The sequence below is a fragment of the Acomys russatus genome, chromosome 17, assembly GCF_903995435.1.
Source record: "Acomys russatus chromosome 17, mAcoRus1.1, whole genome shotgun sequence".
NCBI classification, from domain to species: Eukaryota; Metazoa; Chordata; class Mammalia; order Rodentia; family Muridae; genus Acomys; species Acomys russatus.
Genome location: NC_067153.1, coordinates 46,184,214 through 46,207,318, shown reverse-complemented (window position 1 = coordinate 46,207,318; position 23,105 = coordinate 46,184,214). Strand labels below are relative to the sequence as shown.

The 23,105-nt window shown below is 51.1% G+C and overlaps 1 protein-coding gene across 3 annotated transcripts in view; it reads left to right on the top strand.

Annotated features, from left to right (window-relative positions):
* The window catches only part of Scube1 (signal peptide, CUB domain and EGF like domain containing 1), a 119,485-nt gene that overhangs the window by 13,661 nt on the left and 82,719 nt on the right, over nucleotides 1–23,105 (top strand). For all 3 annotated transcript variants that reach the window (XM_051160113.1, XM_051160112.1, XM_051160111.1), the window contains exon 3: nucleotides 9,354–9,482. In XM_051160113.1, the coding sequence (XP_051016070.1) occupies nucleotides 9,354–9,482 (129 nt within the window). The remainder of the gene's footprint in view (nucleotides 1–9,353; nucleotides 9,483–23,105) is intronic.

Below are 23,105 nucleotides of genomic sequence, written 5' to 3'. Positions count from 1 at the left end.
AAAAACACTTTTTGAAAAACAAGCCAAATAGAAAATGCTGTACACAGGAAAGTAACCAACCCTCATGGCCCCCCTGCACCAGGCAGAAAAAGCCAAAAAACCAGCTTGTTCAGTGGATAACTACAACAATAACACTGGCTTTTCTTCTAGTAAAAAAAAAAAAATGATTGCATGTTTGTGTGATGCAGGCAGGGCTCGTGCCACAGTGTGCTGTAGAGGACAGAGACACAGTGGAGGCTGCTCTTGCCTTTCAGTTTTATGTGGGTTCTGGGAAATCATGTGCTGTCTCACCAGCCCTCTTTCTCTTTATTTTCAAAACCCGCTTTGTTGACCTACAGTTCACATACCACATAGTTGACCCATGTGAAGTCTGCAAGCCAGGGCCTTTTAGTGAATCCCCCAGTTTTGCTCATCCCCACCATCAATTTGGAAATTCCGTATGTCTTAGCTGCCACCCCCACACCCAGACCTGCACCCCCCTACACACACCCCACACTCCCTGGACACTGCTAGTATGCGTTCTGTCTCTGGGCTGGCCTGTTCAGTAGACGTCTTATGGAAAAGATCGCGTAGTATTCAGCCTTTTGTGACTGAACAGTGTTAGTTTTGAAGTCAGGCAGCCTGGCTCAGTTCCTGGCTCCACTTGCCTTTGAATTCCTAGTTTCCCTTGGCCTGAAGTTAAGATGGGCAACACGCACCTCTTGGGGTTGTCCTTTGTGCAGGGCCCGGCACACGGCCCTGGGCTGTCCCACACATCAGAAGGGCTGGTCAGTGGAAGCAACAGCCAGGTTCTTGTTTTGTTTGTTTAGCATTCAGCCAGTGCTCGAATTCTGCCAGCTTCTGAGGCTCAGGTTGAACAAGACACAAGTCCCCATGGACTAGCAGCTTCCAATGTCACAGTAATGGTGGTGTCTATACGTGGGGGAGCTGGGGCTCAGTGTAGGAGGCAGGAGATAGGCTAAACTTTGGAAGGAGCAAAACACCAAATCCCAAGCCAGGGTGATGAGGAGCCTGGGTGGGGGAAGGTGCCCCAGGCACAGAGAACTGTAGAAGTGTACTTAATGATGCCCAGAAGCCACATAGGGCACTGGAAGAGGTCACAAAGTAGCTGCAACCCCATGGTTATCTCAGATCTCAGAGTGGGGTAGGGAGACCTGCACTCCCTCTGGCTGAGCCGAGGACATTGTACGCAGTTAGGAATGAGAAAGTATATAGATTGGTGTTGGTTTTGCATGACCTTTGACCTCTCCGGTAATTAACTGCTGGGCCCACTTCTGGCATTGTCTCCGTAGAGGGGAAACCTGATCGATGGATGCCAGGGGTCCTTAGAGAGCTGGTCTCATTACTCAGTCATTACAGACCTGGAGCTTAACCCTGCACCACCGGAGACAGAGGACTTAATCCTTCCTGCGAGGCAGTGAGAAACTACCTTTCCGAGAGCGTAATTAGCCAACAAACCGGATTAAGATTTATTCATCAATAAGGACTCAACTTCCTAAGCCATACGTCTCTCCCAGAATGGATGTCTATCTAAAGAGGGCATGGTTTTCTTAAAGCCACAGACAAAGGAGGGACAAGCTAGCATCCAGTCAGGGACAGGGGTCTTTGTTAGAGCACTGGGGTCTCCCATCCGAGAAGAATGTCTAGAAAAATGCCCATCAGGGGGAAGTGAGACCTTGTCAGTAATGGCTTCTGAGAGTGAAAGTGTGGTAGCTTTCAAAGCCTTCCTTTTGAAGTTTTCCTATCAGCCTCAGTTTAAAAAGAAAAGAGAAAAAAAATTATCCAAAAACAGTATTAAAATAAAATGACAATGCAGTCTGATTCATTGGGAGAGAATCTTCTAGAACCTAGGTGCCACAGAATAAATATATTATATTTTATAAGTAGTGAGAATAAATTTTGAATTAAATGGAGAAAAAAAATCCATCCTCTTTGGGATCCACCCAGTGCTGCTGGCACAAGACCACGGCTTTGGGATGGTGTGTGCTCTGACACTCTAATTAGGAAAAGTAGGACCATGGGACCTTTGAAATAGCCCATAATGCATGGTTCTTGTGTTGTTTGTTCTGTTCTGATGGGTATTGAAAACTATCCTCTACTGGGAACTAAGTTGTCACTAAAAGGGAAAGGTGAGATGGCTCACAGAATGAGGGGGACTGCTGTCAAGCCTGATGGCCTGAGTTCAATTCCTGAGACCACATGGTGGAAGGAAAACACACACACACACACACACACACACACACAGCAATTAAAATTTTTATCACGCACAAAACAGAGATAAATGTAATAAACATTTAATCATTAAAATTTTTTAGTTAGGGGCTGGAGAGATGGCTCAGTGGTTAGGAGCACTGGCTGCTTTTCCAGAGGACCTGGGTTCAATTCCCAGCAACCACATGGAGGCTCACATCCGTCTGTAACTCCAGTTCCAGAGGATCCGACACCCTCACACAGACATATAGGCAGGCAAAACACCAATGCACATAAAATTGAAAGTAATAAATTATTTTTTAATAATTAATTTTAAGCCAGGTGACGGTGGTGCCTGCCTGTAATCCCAGCACTTGGGAGACAGAGGCAGGCAGATTCTGTGAGTTCAAGGCCAGCCTGATCTAACAAAGCAAGTCCAGGACAGCCAGGGCTGTTATACAGAGAAACCCTGTGTCAAAAAAACAAAGCAAAAACAAATAATAATTTGAAACATCTAAGCTGAAAGAAGAGCAGAATAGACAGCGAGCTGGTGGTCCTCACTTTGTCCTGCCCACTTTGTTCATATCCATCCTCCTATTTACCACTGTCACCACCACTCCTCAGTCTCAAGTCACAGTATGCTGGGGATAGGATGCCCATGAGGTCTTTCACTTGGTGACTTTTCTCCTTAATGAGTGTTTGGAGCAAGAAGACCTATTTTCTTTTCTTTTTTTTTTTTTTTTTTTTTTTTTTTTTTTTTTTCTCCCCGAAACAGGCTTTCTCTGTGTAGCCTTGGCTGTCCTGGACTCACTTTGTAGACTAGGCTGGCCTCGAACTCACAGCACTCCACCTGCCTCTGCCTCCCAAGTGCTGGGATTAAAGGCCTGCACCACCACCGACCTGGCTCAAGAGGACCTGTTTTCATCACCCCCATGACCCCTGAGGCTGTGGCTCTTACAGCAGGGAGGAGAGGGTGAACCTGGATGCAGCCACTGTCTGAGGGTCTCGGGAGGAGGACCTGGAGCCGCTCCTCATTAACACACACTTTCCAACACACTCTTCCCAGATGACAACGCCACCAGCTCTGTCTCTTTCCTCCACATGTTGGTATTCCTACGAGATCCACGTCCTACTAAAACTCCTAGAAAGAGGCTAAGGAAAGGCTCAGTTGATGCAAGCCCGAGGGCCAGAGTCTGGTCCCCAGTGCCCACACAAAAGCCATTAGGAACAGTGTGTGCCTGGAACCCCAGGACCTGGGAAATGGAGACAGGAGGATCCCTGGGGCTTGCTGGCCAGCAACAGCATTTCAGCCGAATCAGTGAGCTCCTGGTTTCGTATGAGACCCTGTCTCCAATGATAAGGTGGAGGCCAAGTAAATGGTTCAGTAAGTAAAGGCCAAGTGGTCACACCAGCCTGATGGCCGAGTGCAGATCTCAGGACACACATAAGAAGCTGGCCGCTGTGTGAGCATCTGTCATCCCAAGCTCCCTCCCCACTCAGCCCATCAGAGTCTACTATGGCCTTCCCTATGGAGAGTCAGTGAGAAGAAGGCTCAGAAATCATTTCACTGACTATCCAGCAGTCACTTTATTTACATGCTACGGAATGGTGCTGAAACCATCATCCTGGTAGCAAAAATGTTCCTCGTTAGACACAGGCAGCAGGCATAGGTTAAAATTAGGCCAGGTCCATGGAGATAATTATCCTCAGTCAGGACAAGGATTGCCGCCCTGTTTGGAGACCAATGGATGCTCAGATCTCACCACCACTAAACAGCTGGTTTAATTGCAAATTATGGACATGATGGCCCTATAATATTTCTGTCTCTGTTGGCATCTAGGAAACTCCGCTGTGTTTGGGCTCACCTTTTGTAACTGTGCTGGGGTTACCAACCGTATCACTGAACAGTGTCATCAGCCAGCCCATCTCATTTTTTCCCCCTCTGTCTTAAAACTTTATTTCTGAAACTCATATTGTTTTTTATTTCTAAGCTATTTGAAGGAAATGAGTGAATTAGTGAAGGGAAGTTTGGGTAAATAGATGGGCGAATGTTCATATGTTGGACATAAAGATGAATGGGTAGGGGGTGTGGGGGGGTGTGGTGTGGGGGGGGTGTGGTGTGAGGGGGTGTGGTGTGGGGGGGTGTGGTGTGGTGTGGGGGGGTGTGGGTGGGGGGTGTGGTGTGGTGTGTGGGTGTGGTGTGGGGGGTGTGGTGTGGGTGGGTGTGGTGTGGGGGGTGTGGTGTGGGGGGTGTGGTGTGGTGTGGGGGGGTGTGGGGGGGTGTGGGGGGGTGTTGTAGTGTGGGGGGTGTGTGGTGTGGGGGGGTGTGGTAGTGGGGGGGTGGGGTGGGGGTGTAGTGGGGGTGTGGGGGGGTGTGGTGTGGGGGTGGTGTGGAGGGGGTGTGGTGTGGGGGGGTGTGGTGTGGGGTGTGTGGTGGGGGGGTGTGGTGTGGGGGTGTGTAGTGTGGGGGGTGTGGTGGGGGGTGGTAGTGGGGGGGTGGTGTGGGGGTGTGTGGTGAGGGGGTGTGGTGTGGGGGTGTGTAGTGTGGGGGGTGTGGTGTGGGGGGTGTGGGGGTGTGTGGTGGGGGGGTGTGGTGAGGAGTGGGTATATGTGTGTCAGTGTATATGGGTGTATGTGTGTCTGTGTGTCTGTGTGTGGGTGTCTGTGTGTGTGTCTGTTTGCATCAGTGAATCTATGGATGGGTAGGTAAGCATTTAGATGGACATATGAGCAAACAGATATATGAATGCACATTTTTTAATTAATTGGAGGATAGTGTATGGCCAAATATATACATGGTTGTATAAATGAGTGGATATTTGAATATGGGTGAATGTTTGCCTGGGTAAATGGGTAGGTGCAGAGGTGACTGGTGAATTGAAGGATGATCACCCAGCTTACATACTAAGGTGAGCATGTTTTAGCATAGACAGGTAAACAGGAGAAAGGCTGGGTGGGAATGTGAGTGGCTGTGGCAGAGAGTGCATAGACATGTTGCCAGCAGGAGGAAGATGGGTTTTGGCTGAATGGATGTGTGGCTGACGGCCTACTGGTTGGGCAGATGGAAATGTGTGCACACATATGTGGATGGTGTGCACACATGTGTGGATGGAGGAGGAACAGGTGGAAGGGCAGAGGGAGGAACAACACTTGAGGGGCTGAGCAACTTTCTCAGGACACAATAGCAATGTGCTGAGGATGAAATGCTGGTATGGATAATTTTGCCCATGGCTGGCCTATGCTAGATAGTGTGACTTAGGAGGAAGGATGTGCGCTGTCCTGTCACCTACTGCGTGACTTTAAGAAGTTCTCTAACCTCTCCACACTTGAGTCTGATCAGCCGTAAAAAACCAGTCATCCACAGGACCGCAGTGAGGTCTGGAGGGAGGGGCTCTCGTTTCAGGAGGAGGGCTGACTTACTGCCTGTTGAGGGGCAGCATGAGAATGGTTATTGCACCCCACAAAAAGACACAGAAGTCTTTTCCCTCATTCTGTCCGATCCACCCTAAGTCCGGTACCCGCCGTGCAACCAACAGCGGTTGTGGGTGGTACAGGCTGATTGAATCAGACTCTGCTGGAATCTGGCCAGTCACCAGGTGGAGGGAGAGAAGCAAAGAGGGAAGGGGGTTCTTGGGGTGGAGGGGTCCTGCCTGGTTCATTCGGTGAGAGGTGGTGAGGAAGTGAGGTGATGTTCATGCTAGCAGACAGTGGAAGGAAGCCTGTTACCATGTTGACGATGTAGAAAAAATGCACTTAGGTTTAAAAAAAAAAAAAACGAAACAAAAAACAACAGCAAACAAACAAACCTATGCCTGTGACTCCAGCACTTAAGGGAAATGATGGGGTCAGGTGTGGATCCTTGGAGCTGATTGGGGATCCAGCCTATCTGCGCAAATCAGTGAGCTCTGGGTTCACTGAGAGACCCTGTCTCCAAAAATAAGGTGAAGAGCAGTAGAGGAAGACACCCAACATTGACCTCTGTCCTCTGCATCATCACTCACACATATGCACACACATGCATAGACAGAGAGAGAGAGAGAGAGAGAGAGAGAGAGAGAGAGAGAGAGAGAGAGAGAGAGAGAGAGAGAGAAAGGAAAAGCCATTCTTGGTATCCTAGATGTGGAAGGAAAACAATGCTGCCTGAGATGGGGAATTCCAGGACTGTGCGGATTGGTGAATTAAAGCTGGGATGCATTACCTTAGAAGCACAGGAGTGACGTGTGCGTGGCTCTGGGCGGTCAGGGCAGCATGCAGAACCTGGAAGCAACTGGTATCCCTCAGGAGTTAGAACACCTTGCACTCTTTCCGTAAACCTAAAGTCTTACCTCTTTCCTTAATGTTATTTAAACTGCTAGTATATTTAGAGTCCTGATTAAAGGTGATTCGGCCTTATTGCTAACTCAGTTCTGCTTCCCAGCTGGCGCAGGTGGCTGCTGCAAGCACTGAGGGAGCGTCTTGATTGAGACCTTTGAGTCTCAGCCCTATCTCGTTCTTCCCTCCGGCTGGCTGGCTGGTGGGGTAGCAGAGTGGGCTTGCGCGCCTGCTCATTGCTTTTGCTCTTTGGGGTGTCCGTGCTCTGCTTAAACCCTTGCTGGAAGGATCAGGAGTGGGTGAGTGAGCTCCTGGGTCACCAGACTACCATTCCTATACTATACTAAGCAGCAATGGCTGTGCCGTGGCTCCCCTGCACACCAGCTGGTGAGAGCATGGGTCTCCGCGGTTTCCCTGCCGGGCTCCAGGCTTGGGGTCAGACTCTTCCCGCTTCCACTAGAACTTCACCTAAACTCCCACTCCTGGCAGATAGGGGAGGAAATGCTTCTTGTCTCAGAAACGTTCCTTCTGTGGCTTACGAATCACTTTCGGTTCAGCTATGACATGTTCTCTCTCTATAAAGGTCATCCTGGAGGCTGTGAAGGCTGGGCTCAGTGTAACTAGGAGGCACTGAGCTCAAGGAGTATTTGGAAGTGGGGTGACCAAAGACCTAGCCAAAATGCCAGGGCTCCAGACCATGGCTGGTAGGGTCATTCTGTGCCTAGAGGCCATGCCTGAGGGGTCGAGGCTGGGTGTAGGTTCCCTGAGGTTCCAGAGTCATACTTCTTTCTTTCTTTTTTAAGTTTATTATTTATACAGTGGTCTACATGTATAGCTGCAGGCGAGAAGAGGACACCAGATCTCATTATAGATGGTTGTGAGCCACCATGTGGTTGCTGGGAATTGAACTCAAGACCTTTGGAAGAGCAGCAGGCTCTTAACCTACGAGCCATCTCTCCAGCCCCATATTTCATTGCATAGAATCCCACTTGTATCCCTTCTAGATATGTGGCCTCTGGCAAGGTTTTAGCCTCCCTACTCAAGGTTCCTTCAGTGCCCTGGGCCTATGGCCTGGCACTGAATCCCTGTCTTAGTTAGGGCTACCATTGCCATGCTGAGGCACCATGACCAAAAACAAGCTGGAGGAGGAAACACTTCCGTATTTGTAGTCCATCACTGGGGGAAGTCAAACAGGGTAAGAACCTGGAAGTAGGAGTTGATGCAGAGGCCATGGAGGGGTGCTGCTTACTGGCTGGCTCCTTGTGGCTTGCTCAGCCTGCTTTCTTATAGAACCTAGGACCACCAGCCTAAGGATGGCCCCACCCATAGTGGGCTTAGTGACTGGATCAGTGCCCTACAGGCTTGCCTACCGTCTGATCTTATCGAGGCATTTTCTTGATTAAGGTTCCCTCCTCTCAGATGACTCCAGCTTGTGTCAGGTTGGCAGAAATGTAATCAGCACACAGTCCCTGGGCAGACTGTAGAGGTAAGGGCGGACAGTCTGGCTAGCCCCTTGGGCATAGAAACATCTCACTGAATGTAGACTAGACGTGCCCTTATTCTTCTTTCCGGAACCCCAGAACTGATAGCCCTTTGACCCCTGCTGGGAAATGTTGAAGGGGGGAAAAAAAAAGACTTAAAACAGCATAAAGAATGACCTTTACTAAAGCTATTGAGCATTGTTTATGAGACAGAAGTCTTTGTTATAAGAAGGAAGCTAGAACAGCCGAAAGCCAGGCCTTGGGCCATAGGGAAGGCAGCTACTGGGTTTGGGGTGGGGGGTGGAGGGGTGGGGAGGTGGGGGGGGGTGGAATGGACATTCTTTCATTCCAGAGATGACACTTCTCGGTGATGTACGGAGTTTATTTTACTTGGTCTCCCTGCTTCAAGAGAGGGAATGTTTCCATGGATGCAGAAGCACCCCCATATGTTGATAGTGTTGACAGGCTTTAGAAGGAGACAGAACCAGGCTTGACTCTCACCTGCTTCACTGTGGCAGGAATTGGAAGTCCCCCCCCCCACGCACATGTACACACACATGTACAACACACACAAGGGCAGTCAGCCTTGCTGCTGAGCCAAAAGTTTTTTTCAAATAACTCTTCAGCCTCCCCACCCCGACCCCCCCAGGTGAATTTTACTGAGTGTTTGTTGAGTTATCCCCTATTCTAAGTTTATTCTGGGGTTGTGACTTAAAGGGGGAAGACAAAAATCAACTTAGGGGAAAAGAAATGTCATTCCTGATACAGCTCCAGGCTACAGCCCATCAATGTGGGGACATCAAGGCAGTTACTTCAAACAGCTTGTCACATCACACCCACAGGCAAGAGCAATGAAAAAAATGAGTGTGTCGTGCTTGCTTGCCAGTTTGTCTGTGCTCCACTTGATTTCTTCACTCTTTTTTTTTTGTTGTTGTTTTTCGAGACAGGGTTTCTCTGTGTAGCCTTGGCCATCCTGGACTCACTTTGTAGACCAGGCTGGTCTTGAACTCACAGCGATCCGCCTGCCTCTGCCTCCCGAGTGCTGGGATTAAAGGCGTGCGCCACCACGCCCGGCTGATTTCTTCACTCTTGTCCAGCTCAGATCCTTTGGCCTAGGGAATGGCACCACCCACAGTGGGCTAGATGCTCCCATATCAATTAGCCTCCTTAAGAGAGTGCCCCACAGGCTGTGCCCACAAGTAAGCCCCCATGAAGACAGTCCCTCACCAAGACTCTCTTCCTGGGTTGTGTTGAGTTGGCGATTAAAGCGGACGCATCCCCTGCTAAGTCGTGTCATAGTGGCTTGCGGCTGGTGGGAGAGGACAACCAAGTTCTTATTCTGATATTTTTTTCATGCCTCTGCCTTTGCAGACATTGATGAGTGCGAGAATGACTACTACAATGGGGGCTGTGTCCACGACTGCATCAACATCCCTGGGAACTACAGGTGCACCTGCTTTGATGGCTTCATGCTGGCTCACGATGGACACAACTGCCTAGGTGAGTGGCAAGGCTGAGCCTTGCTGTCTGCGGATAGCCTTCCTGTTTCTCAGTCCTAGGATGACAAGTTGGGGGAGGGGCTGTACACAGATGCACCTTCCTCTGGCTCCTTGTAGTAGTCTGCCAAGTTGCCGTAACAAAATACCACAAGCCATGCAGCTTCAATGGCAGAAGTTTTCTTCCTCGCTGTTTTAGAGGCTGGAGGACCAAGATCAGGTGCAAATGGCTGCCTTCTTGTGTATGTCAGCATGTGCACTTTGTGCGTGCACACCTCTGGTGGTGTCTTTCTGGGTCTTAATTGCCTCTTCTTTTAAGGACCCCTAGACCAGTGAGGTAGCTCAGTGGGTTAGTTACTATGCTGCTGTGATAAAACGCCATGACCAAGCCAAATGGTGGTGGTGCATGCCTTTAATCCCAGCACTCAGGAGACAGAGGCAGGTGTATTTCTGTGAGTTTAAGGCCCACCTGGTCTACAAAGGGAGTCCAAGACAGCCAGGCCTACAGAGAGAAACCCTGTCTCGAAGAAACCAAAAAACAAGCAAAAAAACAAAACACACCATAATCAAGACAACTTATGGAAGCCAGAGTTTATTTTGGCTTATGGTTCCAGATGAATAAAAGTGCATCAAAGTGGGGAGGCATGGCAGCAAGCAACAGGCACTGAGGCATGGAGGCAGGAGCAGGAAGCTGAGGGGGTCACATCTTCAATTGCAAACATAAAACAGACAGAAAGAAAACTTGAAGTGTCACTCTGTAGACCAGGTTGGGCTCGAACTCACAGAGCTCCACCTGCCTCTGCCTCCTGGGATTAAAGACGTGGACCACCACAGGCCGCTCAGCTTTGGGGAGCATTTCTTATTCAAATCACTACAGTATATAAAGGCACCTGCCACCCAAGCCTGACAAAGTTCAGTCCTCAGGATTTATGTGGTGGAAGGAGAGAACCTACTACTGCAAGCTGAACAACTTGACCCCCCACATATGTGCTGCAGCACACATACCACACACACACACACACACACACACACACACACACTTGGTCATTAAAAAGGGACAGCAGCTAGTGAACCGCACACAGATCTCAGAACAGATGCGGCAGCTCCCAGCTCGCCTCTGCCATTAGCGGCAGAAGCATAGGGCAGGAGGGCATATATGTGATTGACAGGAGCCTGGCTGTGAGCAGATTGACAGGAACATGGCCGTGAGCAGATTGACAGGAGCGTGGCCATGAGCAGATTGACAGGAGCGTGGCCATGAGCAGATTGACAGGAGCGTGGCTATGAGCAGGTCATAGGCCTGTCAGGGTCTTTGCCCCTTGTCAGTGGAAGAAAGCTGTCATGGCTGTTAGTATTGTCATGGTCTTTGAGCTACGTCTCCACCAGGTCAGTGTGCCACTATGTCGCCAGGCTGGGTGAAATGAATACAAAGCCGAGGGGCCCGCACTGCATACAAACTAAATAGTCAGCAATCGTTGCTCCAGCGGCTCAGCCATCTTTCTGCATTTGCCATCGGAATCCAGAGGGAGTCTGGGCAGAAAACACTTTCTTCCCTGTTTTCCTAAAGAGATCCTTCGGAATCCTTGCCACAAATGGATCTGAAGGGCTGAAAGATCACCCAGATTTGTTAGTCTTGCATGCAGGAATTTTTTAAAAGGGCCAAGCCGACCCTTGTGGTGCCAGCTGGCTTGTCACCACTAGGCAAAAGGGTTCAATACCTCAAGCTCTTAGGCCTCCCCTTCCTAGTGGCATGCAGTCTGAAAGCTCCTGTCTGGTTTTGTTTAATGCGTGTTGGGGGCTCAGATGAGCTCATTATGGGAAACAGATCTGTGAACATGTAATTACACCCCAAAGAAGTGCCAAAACAGAGGTCTGGACAACAGTTAGTAAAGACCAGAAGGGCCTGTGAAAAGCTACCCCTGGCTGGGGCAAGGCTGCGGGTGCAGGGGGATTGCCAGGGCTTCAGAGAGGAAGCTCTCAGCAGGCTCCCTGAGGGGGAAGAAGTTTCTAGGTCTGGGCACAATGTGTGTAGGGCTGCAGGCAGCTACTTCGGGCTGGGCTTTGAGACTGCGGAGCCAGGCAGGGCCTTTGACTAGGGACCACACAGCTTGTACAGTGTCACATCCAGGCAAATTGTTGTCACTCACTCCTCACCCAGCTGCCTCCCCAGGTGTCTGCAACAAATGACGGTTCAGTAGTTGAGCAGTCAGTGTCAGTGATGGCACAGCTCAACCCTGGTCCTTGGGGGATAGATAGAGCCTGCTGGAAGCAAGCAGTATCACTCTGGACGGATCTGGATGCTGCTGGTTTGACGTTTAAGCCTTGGCTCTCCAGTTCTGAGCTGTTTAGTCGTTGGTCAGTATCTTCCTTTCTCCATGCCTCAGTTTACTTCCTACAACAAGGAATGTGTAATCCCTGTCTCATAGGAGTCCGAGCAAGGGTTCAGTGAAGTCAGTAGATGTGAAAAGCGGAAGTGTCCGACAGCAGAAATGGTACAGCGTGGGCTCCGTGGCCAGGGGACGTGAAGATGTTTTAAGCGAGCTGCTTTGATGCCCCCAGAGCTTCCTGGGAACAGAGCCCATGGTCTGTGATCCCTAGATTGTCTGTGTGACACCCTGGACTCCCTGGTGGACTCTGCATTCTTTTCTGTGAAGAGCCACCCTTACCCCTGCTAGGCCAGGCACCCCCATCCCACCAGCCTCCAGCCTGATGGCAAAGTCTGTACGGGTCTTTGTTTCAACCACATTGTTTTCACTCTGGACTCTTTTTACTCTGATAGATATGAAAGACCTAGGCAAAGGCCCTCTGCCCCCTCCCACTCTGAGCACAGATCCTGTGGCAGCCGAGGGCAGACCTTTCCTACAGGCTCCCTTTGTTTGCTCTTTTTCCTTCTCAAGAGAAAACTCCAGACTCAGAGGAGTCAGGCCTTGGTTGCAGCCAGCTCCAGCCCAGACCGACCCTGTGACCCCAGGCTGCTTGGCTGAACTTTTAGAACCTCGGCCTTACAGCCATGAAGCACATTAAGAATAGGTGCCTGGGAGTCAGAGAGATAGCTCAGTTGGTAAGATGCTTGCTTTGTGAGCACAAGGACCTGAGTTTGCTCGCCAGACCCTACACTTAAACTCCAGCCAGAGCAGGAGACAAAAATCAGAGGCTCCCTGGGGCTTACCGGTCACCCAGCCTAGCTTGACTTGGTGAGTTCCAGGCCAAGGCTTGAGAAATGACACCAGAGGTTGGCTTTAGGCCTTCTCAGGAACATACACCATGTAACGCACACACACGCACGCACACACACACACACTCAGGGGATGGGGAGGGCAAATGCCTGGGCTGCATTGGAGACTGAGGCAGACTGTAATTGAGGGGCAACAAAGGTTGGGATATGCAAGAGTCCAGCACAGACTCTGATGTCCCGACTCTTCCTGACTCCTAGAGCCTGGGGCCAGCTCTTTCGGCTCTTCCTTCCACAGCTATGCAATGGTCTATAAGACTAGCCTCACAGAAATAGTGGCCTGACTAAATCTGGAGGGGACTTGGGAACCGGATGTCACCATCGTACCCTGGCAGAGTTTTTAAGTTGGTAGCCCACAGCCCACCTCTGACCCAGGGGCTGCGGTTTCTCCCTCCGCCCCCCCCTGCCCCGCATTATAGTTATATTGCCATCCAAGAAGGAAGTGTCAGCACTTCCAAATTAGGGGAAAGCTCACAAACAGCAGTATTTTCTAGCCAGGAATCCTGGAACACACCTGTGACCCTCATGCTTGGGAGGTGAAGGCAAGAGGGTCAGGTGTTCATCTGGCTAGCCTGGGCTACACGAGACGCTGTCTTAAAAAGAAAGGGGGGGGGGGCGGAAGAAAGAAAGAAAAGACATTTTCCTTTCACTCTAGCTTGATGACTGTTGTCCTGGCCCCCCCCCCCCATATTTGCAAGGCTCAAGGCAGGATCCCAGGGAAGGCCTGCATCCAATATAACTATAATCCCTCAGTGATAGCAACGCTCTCACAAGTGCCTTCCTAGTGACCTTTAGGCCGGATATGATTTCTGAATTCTGGGACTCCTTGCACTCTGTGCCAGATGGTGCAAGCGCGAGTGAAGCCTGCTCCTCTCCCCCCTTTCCATCCCCTCCTCCATCAGATACCACCCTGAACAGGAGGACCCCTAATCTGTTGGGGTTCTGGCTTGTACCCCAAAGCAGCTAGCTGCCCTATTGATGTGGCTCAGACACAAGTATCATTTGTCCCTCTGAGATTCAAAAGGGTGAGGCCATTTAGACAGGACATGTTAGGGTCCCGAATGCCCGGGAATGCTCTGGAACCGGGGAGGGGAGGGAACATGTCGCAGGTAGTCATGTCCCCCCTCGTGGACCCAGTCTTCCAGAAGGAAGCTGGAAACTATAGGAGTAGCAGTCCCTAAAAGTGTGATGGCCAGGGCAGGGCACCCCTTGGCCACACGCCAGTGTGGCACTAGAGAGGAGACTGTCTCCAGCTGCCCCCATGGAGCGAGTGTGAATTCCGCTGACCTGACTGCCCGCAGTGTATACACACACACACACACACACACACACACACACACACACACACACACACACACACACCATTTCTTGCTCATAAAACTTCCTGTTGTCTGTGGAAGCTTCCCGCACAGAGTTTTATCCCAAGGCTGTGAAGGGCTAGCTAAGTTGCTGGGGGTCAAAGCGCTGACCATCTTAGAGAGTAATGGGGAGCCGGGGGGGGGGTTTGAAAAGCTCCTGGAGTCCACTGGGAGAAGTGAGGATCCGGGTCACTTTCCCATCTTGAGTGTTCACTGTTTCTACTTTGGAGCAGGCGAGCCTGTTTTCTTGCGGAGATGTCTTGTCTGTGACCAGCGTCCTGGAGGGGAGCCAAGTCTGTGCTCTGGAGAGTGACGACTTCTCTCATTTGACATCTTTATTGAGGAATTTCTCAAATATAACAGAAAATGACACCAGAGGGAATGAAAACCAGGAGGAAATCTTACTCAGCCCGAAATGGCTGCCTTTAGCTGTGTAATTACTTGAAATAGCAGTTCTGTTTGAAAAAATATTATTCCAAACTTAGTGCGATCGGCCAGCTGAGCAATATTTAGGCTAATAGAATAAGATTTTTTTTTTCATCTTAAATTAGAACCAGCAGCGGGTCATTTTTCCTCCCATCTCCACAAAGCGAGGCTCTCTTTCTCCAAAGCCATCGGTTCACTTAGCCAGACATCTTCAGCCTTCATCTTTGACTTGACTTACTGAAAAATGTGTTTCTCAAGTTGCTCCCAGCTGGAGTTCTGGACTGGTCCCCAGAACTTTGATCCCCACTGAAGAGAAGTTATTTGTAGTTGCATCGGGCAGACAAGCTGATTGATTAACCAGATGGTTCTGTGTCAGTGAACAAGTGTTGAATACCTACTGTGTGCGTCACTTTGTGCTCAGTCCTACCTAGGTGAGGTGAGGCGTGCATTTCTGTATGAGGCTGCCCTGTGTTGGGTTTGTGCTATTCCACTGATCTCCAACAACACCCATAGGTAGATGCCACCAGTGGCCCCTTCCTAGAATCTAGGACCTAGATGGATAGAAACTTCTAACTGAGGAAAATTAGGCCCAGGAAAAATGACCTACTCAGGGTCAAAAGACCAGCATGAAGCACAGCTTAGACCAGACCCGGCATTTGTCACGTTCAAGTCTAGAGCCTATGCCTGTTGCCTGCCCCTGCCCCACAGCACCCAGAAAAACACAAGCCCAGGAAGGGAGACCAGGCTCAGGGAGAGTCCTTGATGTGTTGTGTCGGAGCCACCAAGTCTGTTCTGCAGCCCCAGCCTCCTCCAGATCAGTGAGCAGTGGTGTGCCAAAGGGCAAGAGGGCACTTCCTTCCTGCACTGACGGGAGGGTTTGGACCCTTGCACAGGCATCTCCCTTGGGACTTTGTCTCACCCTGTGTGACAGATATAGCCCCATTTTCCTAAAGTCCCCATCTCACGAGGAACCCAACACAAAGCCCTGCCTGCCCCTCCTCTCACATTGCACTCTTGCTTACTGCCAGTGCCTCAAGCCCTCTTACATGTCTCCTGCTTTTGAAAAGCTGCCTATCACGAGTTGTTGACTGAGTGAATAAAAGGGTTTCCCACCTGAACAGATCACTGGGTTCTAATCACAGTGCTACATGAAAGCCATACTGCACCAGGTGGCGTAAAAATACCCCCGTTCTCTGCCTGTGGGTTCCGTCGTTCCAGAACCTAGTCAGGGATGGCCAGTCTCTGCACCGAGGTGCCTGGAGCCTCAACCGAAAGACATGAAAACGCCAGAAGCTGGAACCATCTGGAAGCTTCCTGGCTCGAATCTAGTGGTGGTTGCTGGGTGGTGGCCAAAATGTTTATGGGTGGCCTTTCTGTCTGGGTTCTCCTTCAGATCAGGTGAGCCTTCCCTGCAAGGTGGCTCGGTGCCTGCAGAACAAGGTCCAGTGTGGGAACTTCCCTCAAACTCATGGTTTTAATGGCCTGCCCTGATTTAAGGGGAGAAGATGTGGGAGGGGGCATCAGGGAAGAGGAGGAAGTGCCTTGTAGAGATCTGGGGAACCCTGTGCCAACAGAAGGGAGACAAGCTTGGCGAGTCTGGGGACAGGTCACTGTGTTTAGAGAGTCATAGTGAGGGAGGGGCTAGGAGACGGGTCCAGGCGGCAGACAGGGACTGGTCACAGATTGCTTCAGGACCCTAGAAGAGGGTTGTCTTAGTTAGGGTTGTATTGCTGTGAAGAGACACCATGACCATGGCAACTCTTAGAAAGGGAAATACCTAATTGGGGCTGCCTTACAGTTCAGAGGTTTAGTCCTTTATTCTTACAACAGAAAACATGGCAGCATGCAGGCAGACGTGATGCTGGAGATGGAGCAGAGAGTTCTTCATCTTGATCCTGAGGCAGCAAAGAGAGACTGTGAGCCACCTTGGGCATAGCTTGAGCATATGAGACTTCAAAGCCCTTCCCTACTGTGGCACACTTCCTCCTACGAGGCCACACCCACTCCAACAAGGCCATGCCCACTCCAACAAGGCCATGCCTCCTCCAACAAGGCCACACCTCCCAATAGTGTCACTCCTTATGGGCCAAGTATTCAAACACATGAGTCTATGGGGGCCATTCCTATTCAAACCACCACACGGTGAATTTTATTCCAAGTAACTGAGAAGATGGGGGACGTTTTGACCAGAGGCTAACATGGTTTGATTGAGATTTTAGTAAAAACCCTTCCTGGTTTCAAGTAGACTGTTACAGGGATGAGGGGTAGGGTGTTTCAGCAGAGAAGACCCCTATAATGGCTTGGCTGGGTGCTGGTGACTCAGTGGATGTAGGGTGACAGCAGTGAAGGTGGTGGCTGAACTCAAAATGCATTTTGCAACCGGAAATCCTGATGGATTCAACTTAGGAGGTCAGGGAGAGCAAGGCCCAAAGCCAACTGTTGGGCTTTGGCCTTCAGTGTTTGTGTGGCTCTGCCTTGTGACTTGGGTGAAGATGCCTCGGGTGGGGAGGGGACAGACCAGTGTTTGGGGTGGGCTTGGTTGCATTCTGTTTGAGATAATAACCAGTCTCCCAAGTAGCAATGGCAGGCAAGGTCAGTTGTCTTTGGAGTCTGACCCAGGGGGAAGTGTAAGACATTAGCTTCAAGATGGCTTTGAATACCAGAGATGTTAATAATGGTCTATTTTATAAAGATCACATAGCGGGGCGTGGTGACACAGGCCTTTAACCCTAGCACTTAGGGGAGGCAGAGGCAGGCAGATCACTGTGAGTTCGAGGTCAGCCTGGTCTACAGAGTGGGTTTCAGGGCATCCAAGGCTACACAGAGAAACCCTGTCTCAACCCCCACCCCTGAAAAGAAAGATCACGTGTACCCGCCTTCTGTGGTTCCCTTGGATGAGAGATCCAATATGGATGACGTGGTCCCTGATCTTAGGGATCACGGACACTTAGCCTGCCTGGCTTTGGACACCCTGCCTGAGTCCACCACTGTGTGACCATGGGCAACTAACTCAGCTTTTCTGTGGCTCTACTGTAAGGTGGGGCCAGTGACCATATTTATTTCTGAGACCAAAGGAGAGATGAGCTTTGTAAAGGACCCAGTGTGGATCCTTGCACCTATCAAAGGCTCCGTAGATGTCAATTATCTACTTACCACTGTCCTAGTATACAAAGTCAGAGAACTTTATACAGAAAAAATAGTCTGATTTTGAGCTGGTGAAGATGCAGTGGGCAAGCCTGGCCTGTGAGCTGTGTACCGAGAACCTGTGACAGAGACCTGAGCCCCTATGTCCTATGAGGTGCTTCTGTCAGATAAACTGCTTCTCAAAGACTCCAGTTCAGACAACCCTCCATCCTCACGATGGGATGCGGGATCATATGACATCAAGGCTTCTCACACTTAGCCGGTCACATCCTCTTATTTCTCAGACTTGTCCTGGCCCCTGTGAGGTAGAGCTAGCCATTGTCTGTTGTGTCCAGATGAGGGCAAGTGTTGTAAGTGACTTCAGAGACCAACAGGTAGAAGAGGAGGGGGGGAGAAGGGCACTGGGGAGACCCTTGCAGCGCCCAGTTGTATTTGGGGAGGAAGTCGCTGGGATGCCTAAATCTTGGGGGTGGGAGTGGCCATCACAGCTCCCTGTGCCGTGCTGGGTGTGTGTGTGTGTGTGTGTGTGTGTGTGTGTGAGAGAGAGAGAGAGAGAGAGAGAGAGAGAGAGAGAGAGAGAGAGAGAGAGACAAAAGTACCACTGGGAAGTCAGCTGGAGCTAGCATTGCTCCCCCAAACCCCAAGAAGCCTCCACTGTTCTTTGTTTCCATGCTCAAGCAGCTCCAAATTGTTTCTGACTAGGGGAAAGATGTTGACCATCCAAACCTAAAGTTAAACAGCCTGGGCTAGCTCTACTTCCTCTGCAGGAGCATCAGTTTTCCTGAGGTAAAGGAGAGCGACTTCTCCCTAGATCCTTGTCCTGCCTCCTTCTCATCTTGGCCCACGCTGAGGGGAATAGAAATACTGGGTTGCGCTTGCTGTCAGAGTTCAAGGCAGGCAGACCACTTCTCTCAGCATTTTACAACTGTTCATTTGCCTCCATTTCTGCTGAGACAGGATCTCACGTAGCCCGGCCTGGACTTGAACTTACTACGTATGAGGACCCGGCCTTGAACTTCTTCTGATCCTCTTGATTCTTTCTACCCTCTAGAGTGCAGGGATTACAGGCCATGTGCAAGCACTGCAGGTTTGCATCTGTTAATTTGGTAGAAATTCCTTGGCCTGAGAAAAAGAAACACGTGCTGGATTGCCCCATCACTGCAAAAATGGAAAGCAGGTGTGGAGAGGTGGAATGGTTTCAAGCTGGGGGTGGGGAGGCTCCCCACCCCTTCTCCTGGGCCAGCCAGGAAGTGGGGTGAGCTTATTTTAGAAGCCCAAGCCAGCACTGGAATGAAAGAACAGTGGGCTAAGAACAAGGCGCTGGGGCCTGCTACCTTCCTAGAGGATACTGGGACCCTCTGTCTCCCAGCCTCAGTTTCTACGTGGTATGTAAGATTCAGTAAATGGAGTTTTCAGACTTCGTGAGGCTGTGTGAACAGCAAAGGAATTCCTTTTCTTCATATATCATCTAGGGGTCATGCTGCTCTGGCTGAAATGGGCAGGGAGACTAGGGGGTATGGGGTACCATGGAACCCATCCCTACCCCCACCAGGTCCCTGAAGCCTCAGGAACAGTCTGGGACCACCTCACCGGGCTGCTTCTCCCTCCAGAGCCTGTGAGTTAGCCTCAGGGACAATAGCCAAGCTTATTTTCACATCTTCCTCATCCCAGGGAGATAACCCATCCCCCCAGGCCCTCCAGCCCCCCCCCCCCCCCCCCCCCCCGCCACCACTGCCTCAGGACTGTGACCTCCAGCACATGTAGTGACTTTCACTCCCCTGACCAACTTCCTTCCTGCTCTTCAGGCCTGGTCCCTATAGTCCCTGCTACTGGAATGGCCTGCCCCAGCCTCCTAGTTAAGCCTATTTGGCTCACCCACACATGCACACTTGTCCCTCAGGCCATGACCAAGGTACAGCCCCCAGAAAAGCCTTCTCTGACTACATGATTTCTGTGGCATCCCTTAAAAGCAGCCTTGAGAGTCTGGGAGGGGGTCACCCTCCTTCCCTGAGAACCCCTAGAGAGCCATGCTCCAGATCGACTTGGCTATCCATCCCAGGCCTGTGTTGGTTCTTGTATAAGACAGGAATAACTGGCGGGGAGGGTGGGGGGGAAGGGTAGGGCATCAATAGGAGGTAGCCTGACAGTGGGGAGTGTGCAGACCCAACAGTGGTCTGCACGAGACCTGACAGTGGTGTGCATCCACCTGACAGTGGTGAACATAGGCCTGACAGTGGTGAGAGTGCAGACCAGACAGTGGTGTGAGCATGCAGACTGACAGTGGTGAGCATAGGCCTGACAGTGGTGTGAGCATGCAGACTGACAGTGGTGAGAGTGCAGACCAGACAGTGGTGTGAGCATGCAGACCCGACAGTGGTGAGAGAGCAGACCAGACAGTGGTGTGAGCATGCAGACTGACAGTGGTGAGAGTGCAGACCAGACAGTGGTGTGAGCATGCAGACCCGACAGTGGTGAGAGAGCAGACCAGACAGTGGTGTGAGCATGCAGACTGACAGTGGTGAGAGTGCAGACCAGACAGTGGTGTGAGCATGCAGACTGACAGTGGTGAGAGAGCAGACCAGACAGTGGTGTGAGCATGCAGACCTGACAGTGGTGAGAGTGCAGACCAGACAGTGGTGTGAGCATGCAGACCTGACAGTGTGAATGTAAGCCTGACAGTGGTGGGTGTGTAGACCCGCCATTGGAGCAGAGCTTATAGCACACAGCCATCAGGGCAGGTCCATTGGGAAGGTGTCTTACCAGCTAGAGGTCAGCAAGGACTCAGAATCCATCTACCCAATGTCTCTGGGCCTAGCCTTCCCCTCTCTGCTCTAGATGGAGAACATGCACTGGGAAATCAGGTGGCCTGGTCCTTCACTTCTGACTCCCTTTCTGGGCAGGGTTGGAGTTAGAGGCCAGTTCTGTGCTCTCAGTTTTATGTGGGAAGGTGGCATGATGGTGGCTCCAGGGGGGACCCTGGGAATGTAGCATGTTGATGTGTGTGGAGGCATGGTCTCTGTGGGAAGCATAGCTTACAGAGGCATGTTCTATGCAGCTGTGGTCTCAGTACGTCAGTCATCTGCAGAGGCATGTCTACGGGGGTCTGTGTGGGAACAGCATGGCTTGTGTCAGGGTATGGCCTGTGTGGGTGTGGTCTGTGGGGAAAGAGTTTGTGGGTATGGCCTGCTGGAGGTGGTCATGGTCTGTAGAGGCCATGTATGGTCTGTGTGGAGAAACACAGTAGCTACGAGGGGCATAGGTTTTCTTTTCTTTCTCTCTTCTTCAGTCAGCAGTCAAGACTTCATTATGCAGCCAAGCGAATGTTCAGAGCTGCCCTCCCCACCCCTCTATCCCCCAGTGAAGCCTGTTGTCACCCCACCTCACGCCAGCCTCAGCTTTGGATAGATCTCTATTTGATGGCCTGAGGAAGAAGCCTTGCTCTGTCCCAGAGTGGAGACTCTGTAACAGAAGAGTCCACAAACAGCAAAGTAAACACAGACAGAGGGCAGCAGGCAAGCAAGCAAGACACTTCCCTTCCCCGTGTTGCCTTTGCAGCCTCCGTGCTGAGAGCTCAGTCGGAACCCGGGGAAATAAGCAATAAATAAGTGTCTTGTGAAGAATCTTTAAAAATACTCTGCCTCCAAATTATAGGCCCAGACCCAGCGCTGAGTTGTGCACCTAAAAGGGGCACTGGCAACAAATGAGAGTGCCCCCCCCACACCCCCCTCGCCATCTCCAGCCCATACCTCTGGCAACACTCTTGCTAAACTTGGATCACTGGGCCCTAGGTAGCGTCTTGGATCACCCAAACATATGCAGGGCCTGGCTGTGTCTGAGCAAATGATGCAGCCACCACTGCCCTCACACAGCAGGATGGGGCCCTGGCTGTTTCTGATGGCCATCAGCCAGCCCGTGCATCCGCCTGCCCAGCAAACCTCCCTCTTACCCACCTCATCCGGACCACATGCAACTAGAAATAGATGTCAGGCGGGGACACCCTGTGCCCGCTGGCGCTCTCCATGACATTAGGTGTGCCTGCTTCATCACCTCCCAAGTGCAGCCTCCACAAAGACAGGATTCTGTAAGCCATCTTGCCGCCGCCACGCCCCTCACCCCTCAGTCCATCTGCTTGCTGCCCAGGGACCAGATAACAACAGAAGTATTTAGGACCAGCCATTGGTCCTTCCACATAGACTATTCAGGGGCTGGCTCACAATGGAGGCTCCACAGTGAGGAAGCCAGGCTCCCACAATGGACATAGGGGTCCTAAGAGGTCCTATCTGCTGTGCCAACCTAAATTTTTCTTGCCTAAATTCCCAGCAAAGTAGATGTTAAGCCTGTCCCCAATTTCTCCTTTGACCCTCACTAGAAAGTCACCCAACCTCCCCTACCCCCATTGTTATGAAAGCAGCAATGAAATAATTTCATGGTTTGGGGTCACCACAACATGAAGACCTGAAGTAAAGGATCGCAGCATTAGAAAGCTTGAGAACCAAGTGGTTGTGGTGGCACACGCCTTTAATCCCAGCACTCGGGAGGCAGAGGCTGTGAGTTTGAGGCCAGCCTGGTCTACAAAGTGAGTCCAGGACAGTCAACACAGAGAAACCCTGTCTTGAAAAACCAAAAAAAGAAAAGAAAAAAGAAAGCTTGAGAACCATTGTCCTGGGACTTTTGGGGCAGCAAACCTAGCCACCTGGCAAATTCCAGGTTCAGTGAGAGAGAGCCTGCCTCAAAGAATACAGTTGAGAAAGACACTAATATTGACCTATGGCATCCACACGCATGAGCCCACGTGCATCCCCACCTAGACGCACATGTGTATCTACACACACATACTAAAAGAAAGACATCCCTGAGCCCCACAGACGCCTGCCCTGCCCTGTGCCCGAGAGCTCGATTGGCCCTGCCAAGTGCTGCGGTCAGAAGAATTGAGGCCTGGAGACCCCCAACGCAGTAGTGAGGCTAAACACAAACCAGTGTGCTTGGCAGGATGGGCTGGCTGAGGACCCGTGCCGCTTCATGTCAGTGGGGGTGTCAGGGTGACTCTGGGCCTGCTCCTCTCTAAGATCCTGTTGAGAGAAGAGGCACAGCACAGAGGTCATTGCTCCCATCTGGGCCCTTGCAGGCCTCTCCCTCAGGCCCTGCCAGACCCTGAGCTCCGCTCTCCTCCCAGAGTTCTATTTCCATGCCTTGTTTGTTTGGTTGGCTTCCCTCCCCCCCTGCTCCCAACCCTCCATTCTTATCCTCATCAAAAGAAATTTAAAAAAAAAAAAAAACAACAACAACAACTTGAGTACCTCCCACAGATGTCCGGCCAGGGTCACACTCACAGCTGTGCTGTGTGGGGCCCATGGAGAGGGAAGTTCTGTTCCTGTCCCTGCTTCTCCACCCACGTGTGGGCTGTGGGCAGGCTGCTGACTGGGGACCTTCCTGGAATGGAGCTGGTACCCTACTGAAGCAGAGTCCC